This window comes from Dipodomys merriami, unplaced genomic scaffold (genome assembly GCF_024711535.1).
Source record: "Dipodomys merriami isolate MVZ:Mamm:240054 unplaced genomic scaffold, mDipMer1.0.p SCAF_3, whole genome shotgun sequence".
NCBI classification, from domain to species: domain Eukaryota; kingdom Metazoa; phylum Chordata; class Mammalia; order Rodentia; family Heteromyidae; genus Dipodomys; species Dipodomys merriami.
The window spans coordinates 71,849,778-71,873,616 of record NW_027204492.1 but is presented as its reverse complement, the minus strand read 5'-3'; the positions used below and the strand labels follow the sequence as shown (position 1 = coordinate 71,873,616).

The 23,839-nt window shown below is 36.7% G+C and overlaps 1 protein-coding gene across 8 annotated transcripts in view; it reads right to left on the bottom strand.

The window, feature by feature from the left end:
- The window catches only part of Eda (ectodysplasin A), a 403,176-nt gene that overhangs the window by 73,713 nt on the left and 305,624 nt on the right, over positions 1-23,839 (bottom strand). For 4 of the 8 annotated variants that reach the window (XM_070040247.1, XM_070040248.1, XM_070040249.1 and 1 more), the window contains exon 3: positions 442-489. The exons of the other annotated variants lie outside the window; for them this stretch is intronic. In XM_070040247.1, coding sequence (XP_069896348.1) covers positions 442-489 — 48 coding nt within the window. The remainder of the gene's footprint in view (positions 1-441; positions 490-23,839) is intronic. 8 annotated transcript variants of the gene reach the window in all.

The following is a 23,839-nucleotide window of genomic DNA, read 5'->3' as shown; positions in this document are numbered from 1 at the left end:
AGAAAAAGAGAGTTTCAGAAAAGCTTTCTTTGGAATGTCTACTTTAAGCCTGCTATTTCTTTAAAGCAGGGAATGAAAAGAGATTCTAATGAGAACAGAAGTAAGACATTGCTTTGTATTTATTTTCTTCTTGTATTTCTCAACCAGTGTAGGGTGTAGAATCATATAGAATGAAGTTGAATGAAGAAATAATTTCATTGGAAAGGAAAAGAAGGAAAAATATCAAACTGTTTTGGTGTTTGTTCCAAGAAACGGATCCAAAAATGTTTGAATTTTGTCAATCCATAATGTGCACAAAGACAAATAACTTCTGTAATTTCCATGGCACTTAGCCCAAGTCTTGAAAAAAAATAGCTATCTCTCTATTAATGATTTGTATATAATACCTTAGGCATATTGGAAAGAAAGTTTTCACAATCTAGCACATAATCCAAATCTTACCTTTGGGTTCTTTTTTCCCCCTTACAGCCACCTCCATTAAACTGCTCCCTAAGAACAGAAAGAAACCTATGACTTGAAGAGCAATGGATGTATCTTTTTTTTTCTCCAAATCATTATACTCCCACCAGAAGGCTGTTTGCTACCCACTGGGAGAAATGAGAAGCTACTTAGTTGGAGATCAATACACTGAAACATGATTCTTAGTTCTGGTTTTACAGTATACCATTGGGTTTCTGATTTTTTTCAGGGAGTATTAGGAAATTCTTGCAACATTCATTTCTATTCACTTCAGCTTTTTGTATAACATATGCCAAATGGCATCTTTGGGGAAGGGGAGAGGAGACTAGGCCAGGAAAAGAAATACAAATTCCATTAAACAATACAATAATTGTACTCTGGATTCTGGAACCTCTGCTTTAGTTCTCTGTTTGGAACAAACATTGAACCATTATTTCTCTGGTATAAGACCAAGTGAGATAGAATAGGGATAACTTTGACAATCAGATTCTACTACCTTAAAATGCATTTGCTGAGAAAATGCACTAAATTATTAAACTTCCCATGCCTATGAACAAAGATTGTGTTGTTGTTTCTCATAATTTTCTCTAATGCTTAATTCTGTTTCAGAAGGAGCATGTATTAGGTTTTTTTTTTTTTTTTTGTAGGTCATGGGGCCTGAACTCTGGACCTAGGCACTGTCTCTCAGCTCTTCAGCTCAAGGCTAGCACTCTACCACTTGAGCCATAGCACCACTTCTGATTTTTTCTGTTTATGTGGTGCTGAAGAATCGAACCCAGGGCCTCATGTATGCAAGGCAAGCACTCTACCACTGAGCTACCTTCCCAGCCCCTTCTTTCACATCTTGAATATTCCTTATCTGAAATGCTTGGGACCAAAAGTGTTTCATTGTTTATTCTTCAGGTTTTAGAATATATGCACAAATATAATGTGGTATTGAGATTGAATTCTAAATACAAAATTCATTTATGTTACATATATCCTTTATATCCGGCACCTGAAGGCAATTTTAAACAATATTTTAAGGATTTTTATTCATGAAATAGCATTTTAGTACAATGGCTCATCAAATTTGTAGTATAATGTTGGTACTCAAAACACTTCAGATTTTTGAGCATTTCAGAGTTTGGATTTTCAGATTAGGGATGCTCTCCCTGTACTACCATTGACCAACAGAAACCTAACGTAAGCCATACATTTGCACCACACACACAATTTGAAATTTCTGTTAGCTATATAAAAAGAATTAGGTTAATTTTAATACTTTATTTTGTTTAACCAAATAACATCTGAAACTTTTACTTTCAGCATGTAATTTATATATATACATACAACACAGTTTTCTATTGCTTTCTTTAGATATTACATTTTGAAAATATGGTATGCATTTTTATTGACAGTATCTCAATCAATACTAGCTTGGATATAGCCCACTTTAACATTAAAAATTTTACCAAATAATTCAATGAACACCTAGAAACCAATCACTCAAAACTGAATTTTCTATTTTGTCAAATTTTTTTGTGGGGGGTCCAGTCGTGGGGCCTGAACTTTGGGCCTGAGCGCTGTCCCTCAGCTCTTCAGCTCAAGGCTAGTGCTCTACCACTTGAGCCACAGTGTCACTTCTGGCTTTTTTTTCTGCTTATGTGTACTCAGGAATCAAACCCAGGGCCTCAAGCATGCAAGGCAAGCGCTCTACCACTGAGCCACCTTCCCAGCCCTATTTTGTCAAATTTTTAAACCCAATTTTCATCTCTTTGCCTCTTCCCCACAAGAAGAAACTTTATCCGGAACCCTTGGTCTACCACTCTCTAAATTGCTTTTTCACATAAATGTATCACATTTGTATGTATTACAATAACATTTTTAACTTGATTAGAACTCTATGTGTATGGGTGCACGTGTGTGTGACATACTAGTCCTAGAGATTGTTCTTAGGGCCTTGTTTAGCTTTTTTGTTTTTTTCACTTAAGGCTGGTGCTTTACCACTTGAGGCACATCTCCATTTCTGGATATTTGCTGGTTAATTGTAGATAAGGGCTTATCTGCCCAGGCTGTTTCAAACCTCAGTTCTCACATTTCAGCCTCCTGAATAGCTAAGGTTATAGGCATAAGCCACTAGTACCAAGCTTACCTTTTTTTCAGCATTAAATAAGGATTGTATTCATTGTATGTTCAAAATAATTTTTCTTAAATGTAGTTTATACACACACACACACACACACACACACACACACACACACATAATACACACACACAGAGTATAGTTTCTTTCTTTATGGTTTAATTTTTGACAATTGTATTATGGGAGACTCTACCTTCAGCCCCAAGGAACTTTTCTCTTTCTTTCCATCTTTCTCTCTCCTCCCTTCCTCCCTCCCTCCCTCCCTTCCTTTCTTCCTTCCTTCTTTGTCTTAGGGCTTGAATTCAAGGCCTGGGTGCTGTCTCTGAGCTTCTTTTGCTCAATGGTAGGGGTCTACCATTTGAGCAATGGCTCTACATGTCATTTTTGGTAGTTTATTGGAGATAAGAGTCTCATGGACGTTCTGGCCCCAGCTGACTTTGAACTGCAATCCTCAGATCTCAGCCTCCTGAGTAGCTGGTATTACAGGCATGAGCCTGTAATATGTAAGCTTATAATTTAGATAATTTTGTAATCTTAAAAGTATATTGTTAACTACAATTGTTATCTATTATATATATCTATATATCTATTATATAATACATCTATTATATATTGATGGTATATTCATCCATATCAAAAAGTGGTTGTACAATGTGTTGGTTTGACTACTGTGTGATACTGTATATGTTGTATACATTCATAATATGAAAATATCATAGTTTATCCATGTATTATGCTGGTAATGGGTGGGCATTTGGGTTGCTTGGATTTTGTCACTGTCTAATCTCATTGTACACACAAAAAGAATTTCTTTGGTGTTAGAAACCTAGAAATTTACTTGTTCCCAACTGAGAAGGCTAAAGGGAGAAGGCAGTGCAAGTAAAAAAGGGGAATTTTCAGATGGTTTAGAAGCAATAGGTCATGCAACTGGTAAGGTAGTACTACTTTTGGAGGCTTAAGAAACACTGCAAATGCCTTGGTCTAAGTTTCCTATTTAATTCTGCTGGGTTGGAACATGTGGGTTAGAGCTGGGAACAGTAGCAATGGATGTAGCTAAAGGCCATTACTGAGGGCTCCTATGCAAAATTTGAAATGCTAACATATCTTAGGTTAACTTAGACAGCTACCAATACACAATACTCTGTCTTTCCTAGACTCTCTACTTTTATTTTCCTCTTGGTGGTCATATTCCTTTTCCTTGCATGCCCTAAGCTGTCTTTCTGCACTAGGCTATGTGCGAGTACACTAGAAGTATTAGAAAGGCAAAAGAATAGCCAAGACCTTTGTGTATATAAAAGCAATTTCTAGGAGTGAAGGAAAGATTGAAAATTCAGAAATAAATAAGGTGGTTGCAATTTTTTTTTGTCGGTCGTGGGGTTTGAACTCTGGGCTTGATTGCTGTCCCTGTGCTCTTCAGCTCAAGGTGAGTGCTCTACTGCTTGAGCCACAGCACCACTTCTGGTTTTCTAGTGGTTTTATTGGAGATAAGAGTTTCGAGGACTTTCCTGCCTGGGATGGCTTTGAACTGTGATCCTCAGATCTCAGCCTCCTGAGTAGCTAGGATTACAAGTGTGAGCCACTGGCACCAGCTGACATGATTGTATCTTTTACTGTCCCATAACTGTTTTTTTTTTTTTCAATATATCACAGTAAGAAAAAAACATCTAGGAGTAAACTGTGCACTGTTAGCTCATTCCTGTAATCCTATCTAGTTAGGAGGCTGAGATCTCAGGATCACAGTTCAAAGCCAGCCTGGGCAGGAAAGTCCATAAGACTCTTATCTGCAATTAATCACTAAAACCTGAAAGTGGTCAGGCCTGTAATCCTAGCTACTCAGGAGGCTGAGATCTGAGGATTGCCATTCAAAGCCAGCCAGGGCAAGAACATCTGTGAGATTCTTATCTCCAATAAACTACCAGAAAACCAGAAGTGGTGCTGTGGCTCAAGTGGTAGAGCACTAGCCTTGAGCTGAAGAGCTAAGGGACAGCACCCAGTCACAGAGTTCAAGACCCATGACTGACAAAAAAAACCTGGAAGTGGAGGCATGGCTCAAGAATACAGCACCAGCCTTGAGTTAAAAAGCCAAGAGAGATTGAGAGGCTCTGAGTTCAAGCCCCAATACAGGCAAAAACATAAACTCTAGGAGTTAAAACTCAGCATAGCTAGTTCTAATGAGAATGTGAATCTGGACCTGTTATGTTTATCAACTGTGAGGGAAGGAAAAATACAACAGTTCAAGTCATAAGCCAAGGGTCAGACAATGAGAGACAGGGGAAAAACACAATTCTATATGGGGGTATAGAGCTCACATTTTCCCAATGTTTCACATTTTGAAAATAGCCTTTCAAGTAACAGTTTATTTAATCCCCACAGTGAATGAATTAGGTTTTTTTTGTTTTTTTTTTTTGTTTTTTTTTTACCACTATTGCCGTTTTATAGACACTGAAGCTGACAGATCAATAAGTATATATTCTGAGTTTCATAGCAAGTAAGAGGTATTCCTGTAACTTGAATTCAGGTCCTTAAATATAAAACCGAAGTCCATTTTGCTGCTCCAGTGGTTTACAGCCAAAGTACTGAAGTGTGTTGTAATACATTGCTATTAACATAAAATGGAAGGTCAATAATTTATTTAAAACAATAACACATATAATGTCATTCCTATAATAGCATCTCTCTCATTCTCATTCTGATAAATTTTCTTAAGCTGGGGGAAAAGGGAGGGTCTACTATGGCTAGTATGTCAGAAAAACATACAGAAACCTGGGGACTGTAAGGAGGCTGTTCTGTATGTGCTTTAGCCAACCCATGTATTATGCCAATTAAAGGTCAAGAGTGTCACACTACACCTCAGCAATCAGAGAATTAATAACATTTGGGAGACCTAAAGGGAGATAATAAATATGTGATGATAAATTACAATGTAATTTTTCCCTCGTGGGTTTAAATTTGAAAAGAAAACACCATGTATATTGCACAGTGCTGCCCTTTGAATAAGCTATTTGTGAACACCATCATTACTGTGACACAAGAATAGAACTGGATAGGGCCGGAATGTTATGACCTCAAAAGCAAACATAACAACTTTGCTCTAGCTTTCAATGAGCTCCCAACTATTTGCCATTATATAAAACTTCCATGGCTTTAGAAGCATTGCCCACTGTTATCTCTTAGGATGTTTCAAACACAATCTTCTTTTTCAAAAAAGGACTATTTTTTAGGATGGGCCTATAATATTTTTTTCATTCAGTCTGCAAACATTCATTAACTCCTTGACTGTTTGCTTGTATAAGTTAGTTGGTATACTGAGATCGAAAGAATTCCTAACCTCTTGTGATTTCTCATGTAACATGTATATATGTAACATATGCGACACACATGTAACATATATGTGACATATACAGCACATTTATACCATATATAACACACATATACATACATACATACATACATGAATGTCTACTAAGCTAGGCACTGGTGGCTCACACCTGTAATCTTAGCTACTCAGGAGGCTGAGATCTGAGGATTGCAATTTGAAGCCAACCTCTGCAGGAAAATCATACCTTCAATTAATTACCAAAAAGCTGGAAGTGACACCATGTATCAAGTGGTACAGCTTGGAGTACCAGGCCCTGAGTTCAAGTCCCAGTAATGGCACCAAAAACCAAAACCAAAACAAAATCCTCCACTAAAGACTATGCATTAAGAAGATGAGCTTGCATAGAGGTTTATCAGGGCCTCTTTGTCATTGTTGTTGTTGTGTTTTGTTTTGTTTTTATTTTTGAGACAAGGTCCTGCTATTTAGGCATTGAACTTGCAATCCTCCTGCCTCAGCCTCCTGAGTGCTGGGATTATAGACCTGTGCCACAAGACTTGGCTCCTCAAGGCCTTTATTAAAACATGAGTCCTAGAGCTGGATCTTGAAAGGGTAGATTAGAGTTACAATTGAGAAAGTAAACTATGTACTTTCACTTATAAGTAGAATCTTCAAAAGCTGGTCTTACAAGTTGAATGCAGATTAGATGTTACAAGAGACTTGGAAGAGTAGGAAGCAAAAGTGATAGGTAGAGGTTGCTCAACAGGTAGAAGTTATGTAATTAGAGAGTCTGATGTTCTATGGCATAGTAAGGGGAGTATATGCTAATGATAATTATATATATCAAAATAGAAGACAGGATTTTTAATAGTCTCACCATTTAGAAATGAGAAAATTTGACAACGGACAAAGGTCTCATATCAAAAATATACTTGGAACTCAAAAAATTAAACCACCCAACAACAAATCCTCAAAGAAACAACTGCCCAATAAATAAGTGGGCGAAAGACTTAAAGAGAAGCTTCTCTGAAGAAGAAAGAAGGATGACCAATAGACACATGAAGAAATGTTCAACATCCCTAGCCATAAAAGAAATGCAAATCAAAACAACATTGAGATATCACCTCACTCCAGTTAGAACAGCAAAAATCAAGAACTCTAATAACAACAGATGCTGGAGGGGATGTGGACAGAAAGGAACCTTACTTCATTGTTGGTGGGAATGTAAACTTGTTCAACCACTTTGGAAAGCAGTATGGAGGTTCCTCAAAAGACTTCACATAGATCTCCCCTATGATCCAGCAATCCCACTTTTGGGCATTTACCCAAATGTTTACAAACAAGACCACACTAAAGCTACCAGCACAACTATGTTTATTGCAGCATTATTTACCATAGCTAAGATATGGAACCAACCCAGATGCCCCTCAGTAGATGAATGGATCAAGAAAATGTGGTATATATACACAATGGAATTCTATGCCTCCATCAGAAAGAATGACATTTCCCCATTTGTTAGGAAATGGAAAGGTTTGGAAAAAATTATATTAAGTGAAGTAAGCCAGGCCCAAAGAAGCATAGGTCCCATGGTTTCCCTTATTTGCAATATCTAGTATAGGTATGAGTCAAGCGGAAAAGGCCAGATAATGTGATGTTAGGAAAATGAACCCTTAAATATGTATTTTAATGTTTTCGTTTCTTTCATGCATGTATTTCTAATGCATTTATAAGATTATTCCTTTATTGCTTTGTATGTCCCTCCCCCACAGTGTAACCCCCGCTTTCACTATATTTGATATCAGTATATCATGTGGAGGAGATGGGGACAAACAAATCGTTTAAGGATTCAGGTGGACCTGTTGCAACAATGAGAAGTACAAAATGTCATGTCAAAACCAGCTTTACAATTTCGGTGTGGGGGGGGGAGGGGGGTATAATTGGGTGGGGGGAGGGGGGTAAAATTGGGTGGGGGGAGGGGGGAGGCAGGGAAGGGAAGTGAAGGGTAAACAAAGGAGGAGGCTGCAATGCTTGGTAAGAAATGTATGCATTATTCTGCCCATGTAATTGTAGCCCCTCTGTACAGTATGTTCTCAAATAAAATAAAATACAATTTAAAAAAAAAAAAAAAAAGAAATGAGAAAATTTGATTATTCAATGTAAACAAGAATCAAAGAATCATACTGTAGCTTATAAATGTGTACTAATATGTGTCGATAAAAACATGCAACCAGAAAAAGGTAAGAAGGAAGAAGGGTGTATGGATGAAGCTGTAATCAGCAAGTTATGGTAAAACATGTAAAGACCATTTGCTCTAGTGTTATGGTTGCCATCCATGTCAAAGTTATATGATGTCCTAATATAACTAGGGCTTTGGTTTTTTAACTACTCCTCTATAAGATCTCTCTTGGGAATATTTGAAATTCCCAACAAATAAACAAGACAACCCATTTTTTCAGTATTCAATGGTTCACATATGTACATTACTTTAGAGTCTGCATAGTATTTTCACAATTGCTATTCCATATGACCTTTACAACAATCTGTGAAATTCCATGAAGTCTGACTTGGTCTAAGTTAGAGGTACACTAAGAGGCAGAACTCTCCAACCTATACCATATTCAGTTTGACAAACAAGTTCTGCTCAGAAATGATCATCATCATGGTCTGTAAGATTCGGATACACTTCTGGCACCTAGAATGATTAAATTGTGTCTGAGATCATTTTTATGTTTAGGATATTTGTTTTTTACAATTTGAAAAAATTGTAGGAAATATTTAAAAGTGAATTATATAATCTTGAAGATGGCTTCTCAGATTTCTACCTAATTACAATACCATACACTCCTACCTTAGTAGACTTATGCATAGTTTAACACTTCATTTACTAAGAGGTTCCGCGAAGAAGTTTTCTGGCTAGGTGAGACTTACACTCCCCTAGCAGAAACCTTTGAAAGCTGACAGAATAGCTTTCTAAAATGTTTTGAGAATACTCTATTATGGTTTGAAAACTGCCCCCCCTCCCAAGAAAAAAAAACTCAAGTATTTGAAGGCTTTATCTCCAACTAGTGAGGCTTTGGGGAAGTGATTATATCCTGTCAGATCTGTCCTAATTAATGGATTAGTACCCTGATGAATTCATAATTTGATAGTATTATTGATAGGGAGTGAAAACTAAGAGGTGGTACCTCTTTGGAGGAAGCAGGTTATGTGTCCCTAGTCTCTCTTTTGCTATCTCTCTGCTTTCTGACTGCCATGAGAAGGACAGCTTTCCTCCATCATGCCCTTTCCCCACAATCTTTCTGAGATACTGAGATACTTTGTGTCTATCAAGATATATGGAGATACTTGAGCCCCTACATTAATGGTACCAAGTGATGTCACTTTTGAAGTGTCTTTAGAAGTTTTCTCTTCCTCTGTCTACAATTTTTCTATTCTTCACACTACTAAATGTGTCCTTTTTCTCACCATCTAGCATTCCCCTCTACCATTCTAATTTTCAGAAAACCATGTTCATTCCATCAATAAGTAGCTGTTAATTTTACAGATAACTGGAACCAATAAGCCTTGTGAGATTGGTGCTCTGTTATTAGTGTAGACTATGAGGCCTCTGTATTGAGATTTGTTTTCCATTCTCCCTCTTTTGGGTGTTCTGACCTGTGTTCAGGATATTATTTGTGGTTTCACAATAAAACACCTGTGAACAGTTGGGGCATGCTGAAAATAATTATACTTTATTTTCTAACCTTAACATTCTGTATATTTCTGAATCATAAACCAGATTAGATGTAACAATTGAGTGATCTTATTTTTTTTTTTTTTTTTTTTGTCGGTCGTGGGGCTTGAACTCTGGGCCTGGGCGCTGTCCCTCAGCTCTTCAGCTCAAGGCAAGCGCTCTACCACTTGAGCTACAGCGCCACTTCCGGTTTTCTGGTGGTTTATTGGAGATAGGAGTCTCACGGTCTCTCCTGCCCGGGCTGGCTTTGAACCGCGAGAGTGATCTTATATTAAATACAGTTTATGATATCCAGTTTTGGAAGTGCTGTGGATCAAACTTACATCCTTGTACATGCTAGGCAAGTGCTCTGTCACTCAGCTACATTCTCATCCTCTAATGTCCAATTTTATTCTTTAATTTTTAATTCACTATTGAGAAGGAAAAAACAGCCCTTAAGCTTTATTTAAAAAAAGACTCCACCTTAATCTTGAGCAGTACTTCATATTTTTCTAAGTGTTTTATCATTTATCTGTTTTGAACATTGCAATCTGGTAAAAAAAAAAAAACAGGATAGCTTCATTTTCAACTACAAAATGGTCAAGAGATTGTTATGCTTGATAAAACCATTCTCATTCATTTTTCTTGAAAAGTAGATGGGTTGGTACTATTCTTATTTTATGGTTGATATGGATGATTACCCTCCTATAAGTCAGCATAAGATTAGGTATTTTTTTTGGGGGGGGGGTCCAGTCGTGGGCCTGACTCTGGGCCTGGGCGCTGTCCCTCAACTCTTCAGCTCAAGGCTAGCACTCTACCACTTGAGCTACAGCACCACTTCCGGCTTTTTTCTTTTTTGCTTATGTGGTGCTGAGGAATAGAACTCAGGGCCTCATGCATGCAAGGCAAGCGCTCTACCACTGAGCCACCTTCCCAGCCCCTGGTTTATTTTTTTAAAGAGACAACATGTATCTGAAATTCAAGGAGAGAATCAAATTGCTTTATCTACAATAACTGAACATACTCTCAGGAGATACTGTGAAGCTACCATGAGAAACACATTCTTTTTCCATTTCCTTTTAAAGAAATCATATTTCTAAACAATTAGGATTGAAATATAGCAAATTACCAAGTCAATCTTTTTCCTGCTCTTCTGGCACAATGTAAGATAATGATGTGCTGAATTTCATCTATAAAGATGACACTGCTAACTTTCTGGCAGCAGGCCAAGCCCACAACTTGTTTTGCTACAAAGAGAATAGAGCTACACAAAGCTACCTTCTTTCCAGTACATCATGTAACAAAACATAGATTGGTTAGACCCTTAGCTTGGTATATACTACATCCATCTTGAGAAAACCTAATGCATATCAACACTAGATTCATTAAAGGTGCTGTATATTGGAAACTGTGGTAGAATGCAGCTGAATTTCATAAGCCTCTAGGAAGGCATCCTTGGTAATTTACCATTTTGCAAATAGCTCTCTTTACATCTGTGAACACATTAATGATATAGTATCTATGTTTTGCAGCAGATGAGAGTCCCAAGTATGAAAGAAAGTAGGATAGATTATTGCTTGTAAATTACATCAAGGGTCTAAATGTACTTTGGCAAGGTAGCACTAGAGTTTGGTAAGTAGATGATCAGTGCCTTAATACTGCTGCCAATGTTCAGAACCATTAGATTTAGCTTATAATTTGTATTTAGTAACAAGGAAGAATTGTGATTGCATGCCAGTATATGGATGGTAGAGGAGAGGCATAGTGAAATGGGGGCAATGCCAAGATAATTTGGGATTAAATTGCCATTTATTAAGCACTCAAATGGGCATTTGAAGGTACCCCCCAGCTGTTGGCTCTTATCACATTTTTCCTGTCCAACAATTATGCCTTTCCTCAGCCTTTATTCCAAGCCTCCCATGCCCAAGAGGAGAGCCAGCAAACCTGAAGGGCTAGTTAGCTTTTGTACTTGTTTGTTATTTTGTTAGAAATGGACTTTCTAATTCTCAAAGTCTCACTTAACCTTCAAAATTCAATTTAAATGTCACTTCATTCATTCTAACATGTATGCCTAATATGGGCCAGCCATTATGTGTTTCTCTTATAAATGTGTTTAATGTATTTGATTGACCATTTTGTCACTCTCCTCTGTGCTCCTATTGTAATCTAATGTAAGTGCTTAAAGGTTAGCCTCCGTAAATTATTTACACCATAATGTTTTTTTTTTATGAAGACAGTGGATTCCAGAACCAAGAAACCATGTTTTCCTCATTTTTGTGTTCTTGAATGTACAACAACACAGTGCCTTGACACAGTAGGTGCTTAATAAATCTGTGGCTATTTATTCTCTTCAGCCCTTTTATTTAAATTAATCCTTTACTTTTCTACTCCAACTACTCTACTCAAACTGCTTGCTCCAATGTTGCTAAGCACATTTTTCATACTGTATTCAATAGATGGATGAAACACACTCTTTCCACAGGGCTTGCTGAACTGGTAAGATGTTGATTTATAGCTGCTAATAGCTATTTTTGCCACAACATAGAGAGAACATGCCTGGAAAATGAAGACAGTACCAAGGAAACACAGCTGACAAGGTCCTCATGACATCATATGAGCCTCAAGCTTAAGCCATGTTTTAAGCCAGTTTTATCGGGGACTTTGCCATTAAATGAGGCAATAAATTCCATTTTTCTCCCTCAAAGCCAGTTTAGACTAGCTAGCTGTCACTTGTAACTGAGAATCTTAATATAGCTGATGATCTCCATTCCACTATTTCCAGCCCATATATCTTTCCTGAGCTTCAGATGCCTATGTCAAACTACTTATGGGTCTTAGCCTCAATCTCTTTCTATTAGTCCCAGGGCTTAAATTCAGGGCCTGGGTGGTGTCCTTCAGGTTTTTTTGCTCAAGGCTGGCACTCACCACTAGAGCCATAGCTAAATTTCTGGCTTTGTGGTGATTAATTGGCCATAAAAGTCTTGGAATTTCCTGTCCAGGCTGACTTCAAATTGTGATCCTCAGATCTTAGTCTCTTAAGTAGGGTAGGATTACAGGTGTGAGCCACTCACACGTCTAGGTCATATTATTCAAAGGTATGGATATGTCACATTTTATCCAACAATTTCCTTATTCATATACATTAGGATTAGCCCTTCTTTTTGCCACTCAAATTACACCACAGTAAACATACAGTACTTCCATTTTTGTTGGATAGATTCCTCAAATTGAATTTTACATGAAAATATTCTGATGTTTATTTTTTCTAGAGTTAATTAATAGTCAAACGAACTAATAATTTATATTTTCTCCATGCAAGCTTTTCTACCTCTGAATTGGCATATAAATATTATAAAATTGTTGCTAACACACTGTTCAAAAAGAAATGTACTCCTTATCTTCGTTAAAAAACTGTATCCCCCTGTTGATCGCCAAACAACAAATATGTTAAAAAGTAACTTCACAACCATCACTGAACTATAATTTTCTTCAAGTACTATAATTTTATTATATTGTTTTCTAAAATTGAAAACCTGTAAATGCATTAAGTGAAAATCTCTTAAATTGCTCTATCACTAGAATACAACTGCTATCAAAATTGAAATTTAATTATTGAAATTATCAACATAAATCAAAATGAGAAAGAATGAATTACTTGATACATGTTATGAGGTCAAGCATCTAGGTACATAGAATATATAAAATTATAGACTTTTCACTATATATGTATCTCAAAAACGATTAACTAAAAAATTGTTGCTAACATATTTATGTTTGGGAAGGAAAGTGGCATATCATAACTATTTTATTTATCTTGAAAGTTAAATATTTTATATTATATTTTGTTTTATTATTTTAGACTGACTTCAAACCACAATTTTTAGATCTCAGCTTCCTGAGTAGATTACAGTCATGAGCCACCGATGTCCAGCTTTTCATTTATTTTAAATTGAGATGACACTCACAAGTTAAAAAATTCAAAAGATGCAAAAGCATGGAAATTAAGTCAGCCCCCTCCTACTCCAGCTGTAAATACATGGTTTCCCCAGTGCAACTACCATTACCAGTTGCAGATTTTCATGATTTACTTAATCACTTAATCACATTACTTAAAAATGAATATTTAAGCAATTCCCAACCTGGTGCTATTAGAAATAGTACAGCAAAGAATATTTTTGTTGATAAATGATATTTCCATGGTTGAGTATATCTAAAAATAGAAGTGAAATCACTAGACTCAATTATAGGCATTTAGCATTTAAATTTTTTCCATATACTCTATTCTTGACATTGATCTTGTGTTTCCCCATTGCATGTAGGAGTTTTTGAGTTCCATAAAATGGATTTCAATATCCAGAATGAGTTGATTCCTGTTAGCTAGCTCATCTATTATCACTTGTCTTTTAGATCTCTGTATCTATCCATACTGATTTCTTCTTGTTCCTTAAGTGAGTCCCACCCTCCTTACTCTAAACCCTTTAAATGTACATCCTCTCTGCCAGATGGACCCTTCCCTCAGATCTTCATTGATCTAACTCTGGCATCTTTTGGGTTACTGGTCAGATGTTCCTCCCATCAGGAGACTATCACTGACCTTTTAAGCCTGGATTAGGTGCCAGTGTGCCTAGTAGCATCCTGTGCTTACATGATTGTACTGTTCACTACATAGTATTAAAATCATGCACTGTGAATTTGTTGTGGGTATTTCTAACCTTGTCCATCATTTATCTGTAGTAGTGGCTGCTAAACATTGATTCACAGACATTACTGAATGAATAAATAAATTAAATTAATAAAAGAAGCTATAGTAGTTTCTTACCTTCCAGACTAATAAGGTCCTGAAGGCCAAGGAGTAGAATTTGAAGTATGGAAAGGTTATGTAAGTAATATACTACAGAGCCAACAAATGCCTTCTGCCTACATATTCCTATTTTTCTATGATATTTTAAGGAGTTATACAAAAGGAAACTAACACTTCATCACTTAGCAAATAGATTAACATTCTTAGCTTTGACTTCTTGAAATAATTTGCATGCTCTTAATCCTTATGGATGCTCACAAAAAGGCTCATTGAACATCTAAATTGAAACCCTGGGTATTTAACCATTCAGACATCATCTGATGGGTTAAAACTATCCTAGCTATTATCATATTAGCCTAGCTATTATCATACTATCATAGAAATAAATACTTAGGAGCAAATTTTATCAGAACTGAATGAGAACACTACCAATTCTAGTAGTTCAACATCTTTTTCTTAACGAGAGTGGTATGATATAGTCGACAGTAACAGTATCTACCTTTCTAAATTTTTCTCAGTGTGATGTAGTCAAATTTCTTTGATAAAAACCTATTTAGAATTTCTTTGATTAAGAACTCCTTAGATGGTTTTAAATTGATTACATAGGAAATGAGGCTCATTAATTCTACTCTAAAGCTTTAGAAAAAAATGAAATGGGAGAAGGAAAGTAAGAATTCCCTAAGGTCTACTGCTAAACTATTATTGACAGTGATGGAATTAGAATACAAGTCTCCTGGCTTAAAGTTCACTAGTCTCTCTAATAGTGAGAAACAGCTAGAAGAAATCAGACAGAGATATATTGAAGGGACCTATAGAAAACCTCAGGTCAGCTGGGCCTGTTACTCCTTTAGGCAAATTCTTTATTTTTTTTTAGTATATATTTTTTATTGTAAAGATACTGTATACAGGGGTTACAGTTACATGAGTAAGGTAATGAGTCCATTTCCTATCAAGCATTGTTACTTTTCCTTTGTTTTTCCCCTACCATCCCTTCCCTCCCCAACTCCTCCTTCCCCACCAAGTTGTAAAGTTCATTTTCATCATAGTGTCTTGTATATCTCATTGTTACAAGGGGTCAACCTGTATCCTTATTTCAGCATTTTGTTATTTCCCTTCCCCTCCCCAACCTAGAAAAATGTATAAACAAGATACAGGGCACCAGAATCAAATACAGTGAAAAGAGGGGTTATATCATGGGGGAAGAACATATAAAAGAAACAAAAATATCACATAGTACATTATAAATACATATTAGGCAAATTCTTTAAAGATGAAGCACTTCTGTAGTTAGAGTGATCTGTTCACATTTTGATGTAACTTGATTTTTTTCTGTATCATTGGTCTTCTGCCTATCTACCTATCATCTATGTATATATGTATGAACCTATTTATATTGGTGTGTATGTATGCATGCATGCATGTATATATGTATGCATGCATCTATCTATCTATCTATCTATCTATCTATCTATCTATCTATCTATCTATCTATCTGTCTGTCTATTTATCTCTGTCTGTCTATCTATCTTTATCTTTATCCATCTATTTATCTATTTATTTTTGAGACCTAGCTGGTCTCAAACTCCTGGACTCAAGTGATTTTTACTTCTTAATCTCCTAAGTAGCTGTCACAATATGGAACTCAGCTTTTGCTTGTATTTTTTTCACAACAAATTATACTATGTTTAACTTTAAAAAACACATGAATAAAAGGGTTAGGGAAAAAGATCAGTGGTAGAATGGTTGTGTGGAATGCACAAGGCTCTATGTTCAATCTGGAACACTGAAAGCATAAACATATACACCCTATCCTTCAGAAATATTTTTGAGCAGCTTTAAAAATTTTTTACTTTGTTTTTTTCTAAATCAGTGTATATTCATTTCACAAAGAGGATTCATTGTGATATTTTCACACATTTATATAATATGGTTTGATCAAATTCACTCCCTCATACTGTTTTGTATACCCCATTTTAACTTTATACACTTCAATTTATACCTTAGGAAGTAGAGGCAGGAGTCTGATAATTAAACCACCATGAAGTCTGGTATAATGTCTTACTAGGTAGTCTATAGTAGTTGGTAGACTGAAAGTGCTAGTTAACCACATGTCAATAGTGATGGCCTGTGCCCGATAAATAAGTGGGCTAAAGACGTAAGGAGAAACTTCTCTGAAGAGGAAAGAAGGATGGCCAATAGACACATGAAGAAATGCTCAACCTCCCTAGCCATAAAAGAAATGCAAATCAAAACAACATTGAGATACCACCTCACCCCCCCCCCCCCATAAGAATGGCTATAATCAAGAACTCTAATAACAAGAGATGCTGGAGGGGATGTGGACAGAAGGGAACCTTACTGCATTGTTGGTGGGAGTGTAAACTTGTTCAACCACTTTGGAAAATAGTACGGAGGTTCCTCAAAAGACTCCACATAGCGCTCCCCTATGACCCAGCAATCCCACTTTTGGGCATTTACCCAAATGTTTACAAACAAGACCACACTAAAGGTCCTAGCACGACTATGTTTATTGCAGCATTATTTACCATAGCTAAGAACTGGAACCAACCCAGATGCCCCTCAGTAGATGAATGGATCAAGAAAATGTGGTATATATACACAATGGAATTCTATGCCTCCATCAGAAAGAATGACATTGCCCCATTTGTTAGGAAACGGAAAGGCTTGGAAAAAATTATATTAAGTGAAGTAAGCCAGGCCCAAAGAAACATAGTTCCCTTATGTGCAATATCTAGTATATGTCTGAGTCAAGCAGAAAAGGACAGATAAGGTTGATGTTAGGGAAATGAACCCTAAGGTATGTATTCAAATTTTTTTCTTTCATGCGATTGTTTCTAACACATTTGTAAGATTATTTCTTTGTTACTTTGTATGTCCCTCTCCCACAGTATAACCCCTGCTTTCCCTGTATTTGATGTCAGTGAATTTGTGGAGGGGAAGGGGAAAAACAAGTCGTTTAAATAGGGATACAGGTGGACCCATTGCAACAATGAGATGTACAAGTCATTATGTCGAAAACGAACTTTACAACTTTGGTGGGGGGGGCAGGGAGGATTGGGTTGGGGGGGCAGGAGGAGATGGGAAGGGATGGGAAGGGGAAACAAAGGAGGAGGCTACAATGCTTGATAAGAAATGTACTCATTATCTTGCCCATGTAATTGTAACCCCTCTGTACAGTATTTTCACAATAAAAAAATAAATAAAAATTAAAAAAATAGTGATGGCCTGTTGAGATCACTTCCTGAAGGACTAGTTCCATTAATGAAAATACAACTTTAAAGGGTATTTTGGAGTATGAGCAAGCTAAGATATTTTAGCTTAGTTAATGTCTTATTTGATATAAAGCCACTCTCTAGATGTTCTGCTGGGGGCACTTACACTTTCGGCAACCACAACAAGCAGGTAACCTTGGGTAATTCTGCATCTGAAATAAACAATCCTCTTCAAGTCCACAAACATGGTAAGCTTTTAAAAGCTTAAATTTTGTGAACAAGCTCTTGAAACTTGATCAGCTTTCAAAATTATTTTACTCTCTCTCATTTGATAATAGTATGGTAAAGGCTCACTGAAAATTAATAAATACAATAACAACACTAGAATGAGGACAATTCTTAATTCTAGCTCATATTTGTACAGACAGAATGTCTGTTTCCTTGAATGCTGTAGCATTCATCTATGTAAGTTTCATAGTAGCTATGCTTTATTCCAATGTTATTTTTTAAGAATAAATGAAGTATATACTAACTTTTTTTTATCCCCTTTACTTCTTTATAATAGGAGAAAAGAAGACTGACATCTTTGTACTGTCCAAAAGTAAACTACAAACATGAAACATTTCCAAGAAATACTGATACACACAAAGAAACACACACAGAGGGCGAGAGGAGAGAGAGAGAGAGAGAGAGAGAGAGAGAGAGAGAGAGAGAGAGTTGGCAAGAGCGAAGGACTGATACACAGAAATTTACAGGTGTGATCTATCATTTGTTGCAATGAGATAGGTCAGAGTTTGAGGGTTAGAGTGTTCTTCTCACAGGCTTGGAGAGCATCAGTGAGAACAAAAGGGCTATTTGGCTGAAAGAGAACACCATTGCAGTAATGGTTGTCCATAAATTAATGAATATATGAGTACCTAAAATGGCTTCAAGACATTATTATTATGTTCATTTTTCAGAGAGAACATATTAATAGCACTTCACATTTTCTGGTGCCAATATTGGGCTTGAACTCAGGACCCAGATGCTGTCCTTTAGCTTAGCTTTTCTTTTTGTTCTCAAGGCAGAGGTCTACCATTTGAGATCCACTTCATTTCTAGCTCTTTTGTGGTTAATTGGGGAAAAAGAGTCTCACAGACTTTTCTGCCTGAGTTGGCTTTGAACTGAGATCCTCAGATCTCAGCATCCTGATTAGCTAGGATTACAGGTGTGAGCCACCAGAGATTCATGATTTTGAAACAATATGCAGATGCCAACAGTTTTGATCAGTACAACTGCACAAATTAAGACAGGTTATTATCTTTATAAACAGGGGAACTGGAGCTCAGAAGGGATGTCATTTGTTCAAGATCACACAGCAGGTAAGGCAGCAGGGACATAAATTATGATTTAGTATCTTTTCTATTATTCCATGTTACAATTTTATTTTCTTACTGTATAACACAGAAAGCAGAGACAGGTAGATTAGAGAAATGATAAGACTGTGATTGACTCCTGAGGATGCTATTACAAGAAGACAACATAGAGTTTTACAATACTATTTGTACAATATGGACCAGGTCATTGAAAATTCCAGAAGCATATTATCTTATTCTAAGCCCTCATGACTACCCAAACACATGCTACATTTCATGGAATAGCCTGCAATAGATGAGCAAGCAGGCCACTGAGACCTATTATTACTTCAGAAATACATCACAAGAATGGACCCCAGCAAGAAATCGGGACACAGAGTTTTTGGAACTGTTGTGACTCAACACTGCCATGAAGTGATCATGCTTTCCTTCCAGAGGAAGAGTAACCAAGAGGCCTCATATAATTAGCACAAATGAACTTAAAAATATCTGGAAAAGAATCTGGCCAACTCAAGACGGGAGTCCATGAATTTAATATAGGGATGTAGTTAAAAAAAACTTACAACTTGCTTTTGAACAGTTGACGTTATGAATTGCCAAGATTTACACTGGAGGGGATGCACCTTGTGCTTGGGTCTCCTGGTTAATGAGTCAATGCTTTCATTTATAGAATAATTTTGGTGGGGAAACTAGAGATGAATCCAGCCATTATTCAATGACTGGTCATACCAATTAACCTTTTGTCCTTTTGAAAGCAAGGTGACTAGGCCTAAGCTATGCCTCTTATCAACTAGTTTAGTCCAATGAAAAGAAAAAAATAGGTTTCTGTAACCTTATTGTTCAGGTTTATGAAGATAATATCTCTTCCTTTTCCTACATGCTCATGAATCATTTATTATTATTTTTCCTCCCAAAGTGATTAATCAAGACCATTTGGCTTGATATTAATAGTTTTTAGGTAAGAAATCTAGATTGCCTCCGCATTTGTTTGTTTGGTCATTCATTTACCAAATGTTTGTCTGAAATGTACTGGTCCTATGTTAGGTGAAACTCCAGGATCCACCTCAACATCCTACCTGCTCTTCACTCTTATCTGTTATCTAAAAATGTATCTGTTCTTTTACAAGACTCTAAGTTTCTCTGAGCCTTTTTTTTTTAATCTTTAAACACTTTTAAGTGGTACCTAGAAGGCTTTAGACATAGTTTAGGAACTGAAGGTAAATCAGAGGATAGTAACAGATAAAAAATACCATACAATACAGGTGGACCCATTGCAACAATGAGATGTACAAGTCATTATGTCAAAAACAGAACTTTACAACTTTGGCGGGGGGGGGGAGGAAGGGGGGAGAGCTTTACAATTTGGTGGGGGTGGGCAGTGTGGGAGATGGGAAGGGATGGGAAGGGGAAACAAAGAGGAGGCAACAATGCTTGGTAAGAAATGTACTCATTATCTTGCCCATGTAATTGTAACCCCTCTGTATGGTATTTTCACAATAAAAAAATATCATATAAGCCAGGTACAGTGGCTCATGCCTCTAATCCTAGCTATTTGGGAGGCTAAGATGGGGAGGATTGTGGTTAGAAGCTAGCATGGGAAACGTCTACAAGACCACCAATAGGTGGATATGACAGCATGCACATGTCATCCCAGTTATGAAAGATGTAGAAGTCAGGAAGAGTATCGTTCTAGGCCAGCCTCAACAAAAGTGTTTGAGATCCCATCTCAACAGAAAAGACTTAGCATGGTAGTTCATATTTGACATCATAGCTATAGCAGGAAACATAAATAGGCAGATTGTGATCCAGGCCAGCCAGAGCAAAATGCAAGATCCCATCACAAAAATAACCACAGTAAAAGGAGTGGAGTTATGGCTCAAGCATAAAGCCCTAAATGCAAACCTCCCCCCCACCAGAGTATTGTATCCCTAACCCAAATATGGCAAGTAAGTAGAACTGATTTTTGCTGCTATGTTTTAAACTTGCTTCTACTTTTGACTTTTGAAAAATTTTCCCTAGAATCATTTTAGGGAAACAAGACATTCTTTTATGTCTTAAGCATTCAAGACAAATATCTTTTTCTTTGACAATCGTGATGCAAACCTGAGATACGATAGCTAAATTTATAACTTATCAAGTAACTTGTGGATTTTTGGAATTAACATTTGATTACTTTCCCTTTTTGGTAGAATTCTTTTTGGCCTTAATGAACTGACTTAACCCATTCTTATCTTTTATTTGTTCCGTAACAATTTATAGTCTGACTCACTTCTTTGATGAGAAATCTATTTGTATAAAACACAGTTAGCTCATTGTCTTGAGACAGTGATATACACTATAGAATTCTATCATCTTGGCCATCTAATAGGTACCTCAAAATTAACAGACCTAAATCAGGCACAAATGGCTTGTAATCTCAGGAGGCTGAGATCAAGAATCATAATTTAAGACAGCCCAGGTAGACCCTTATTGCAAATCAATCAGCAAAAAGCTAGAAGTGGATGTGTGGCTTAATTGGTAGAGTGCCAGTCTTGAGCAAAAAAAAAAAAAAAAAAGGCAAGAAAGCTTAAGGCTGCGTGAAAGCTCCATCCTGCACACATGCAAAATAAAAAAATAATATTAGGCCTAATTAATTTATTCTTTCCCTATATGGCTCTACATTACTACACTCCTTTTCCTCTCATTTCAGAAATGACAATTCTACAGGTTATGTCCTTAAATCCAAACCTCTGGGGTCATGGCTGACTTTTGTTTGTCTCTCATGAAAACCCTTGCAGCCATTCCTTCAAAATATCTTCTGAATCCAATAACTTTTCACCAGTCAAAAATGCATCATCTCTCACCTGGATTATGGTCTCCTTAATGAATCTCCCATTATGGACCTTTCGTGGAAACTATTTTCAATCTAGCAGTCAGAAGGACTCTATTAAAACATAAGTGAAATCCTATCCTTTCTTTGCTCAACTCCTCCAATGTCAGGCAGAATACACTACATAGTTTAGCTCACAAGGCTCTAGATCAGATTTTATCTTCTAACCTCATCTTCTTCTTTCTCTTGTTAGCTTTCTTTCTTCCCAGCTACATTGATATTTCTGGATCATTCCAAACATTCTTCTGCTTCAAAGTTTTTACAATTTATTTCTTCTCTTTGAAATGGGAATGGCTCACACCTTTGTATCACTCAAATTTGTTCTCAAATGTTCCGTTATGACAGAGGCCTTCCTTGGATCACCTTGCAGCATGCCACAACACTCTCTTACCTTTTACCGTTACTGCATTTTACTTCACAGCACTTGTCACCAACAACTTTGTTTATTGTCTGTCTCTGCACTAGACGTACTGCTCCTTGGGAAACAAGAATTATTTATTGAAGGTCTATATACACACATGGATTGGCTAATTTTTGACTTCTTTTTGCAGTACAGGGGATAGATCCCATGGTCTTGTGCGTGCTAAACAAACTTTACGACTGACTTATATCCCTAGCTCATCATTATTAACTCATTCATACACTCAACACATCTAAAGAAATGGTTTGATAGCCTCATAGGTAAAAGGTCATAAAACTTATAAAATCCCAAGATCCTCAGGTATCCTATACCCCTAACTCTAAGGCATGTTTAGATTATAACAAGCTATAGTGAGAAATGAAAAATGCCTCAGTTTCATAAGAAACTTGGCATTAGCACAAAGTGCCAAGCATATCAGATCAGAAGGGAAGTTGATAAGAAATTATGAGAGGCTTTGAACTTGACCAGAGTGAAAAACTGATTAGTATCAAGGCAGAATAAATACTCTAAGGTAGATCAGTACTAGAGCTGTTGGTAGCCAGATCCAGATAAAGTGGTTTGGGGAGGAAGAGGAAATTGTCATCATAAAGTAAAAATTAGGAAGGGTAGAGGAAGAGGTCAGCCTTAGAAGCTATTAAGAATTCCAACTTGGAGAGGGAGGCAAAACCACACCCACCTCAGAAATTAGTCATTGGTATTTTTCTGACCACCTTCTCCTCAGCATTCAGGGATTATAAAAGATTTGGTGGTTCAGGTATTGGGAATAGTGGGGGCAGAGAGCGAGAGCAAGAGCGAGAGAGCAAGTTACATGCAACAGAGGATGACACATGATTAGGAGTGCAAAAACTTCCAGGAAATTGGCTACAAGTTGGTAAAAAAAAATGGGTACATATTTACTTCATGACAGCCTACATTTATGGGCTTAAAGTGGATCATCAATATAACAAAATATATTGGAAGTGGCGCTGTGGCTCACGTGGTAGAGCACTAGCCTTGAGCTGAAGAACTGAGGGACAGCACCCAGGCCCAGAGTTCAGGCCCATGACTGACCAAAAAAACAAAAAGAAAAAGAAAAACAAAAACAAAATATATGCTCTAGAGAATGGCGCCACCAATCCAATTTTCCATTCAAAGGTTCAATATTGCTGTGATCTCCATTTTTATTCGATCTTTAAATTTTTTAAAAATTTATTTTTCCCTAACGCTTTGAAAACAAGCTTTAAGTAGTTATATAAAGGGGTTTAAATTCAACATGACTATTTATGAGTACAATGCATCTTGACCAATGTCACCCCTTTCTAGAATTGTCCTTGTTCTAAGTTCCTCTTCAGATTTCATCCAGGTCTACTTTTTTTTGCTATTCTTTTATTTGTTTACCCATTCATGCTAGAAACACTTATTGATCCCCCCATCATATGCTTAATAGTTACAGGTGCTTTGATTGTTTCCTTGTAAACAAAACAAAAATTCTCTCCTTCATGAAGGTTACATTTTAACTATCCATTTGCACTTTTTGCCCCTACTGACAAAGTCCTAACCCCTCTCTTC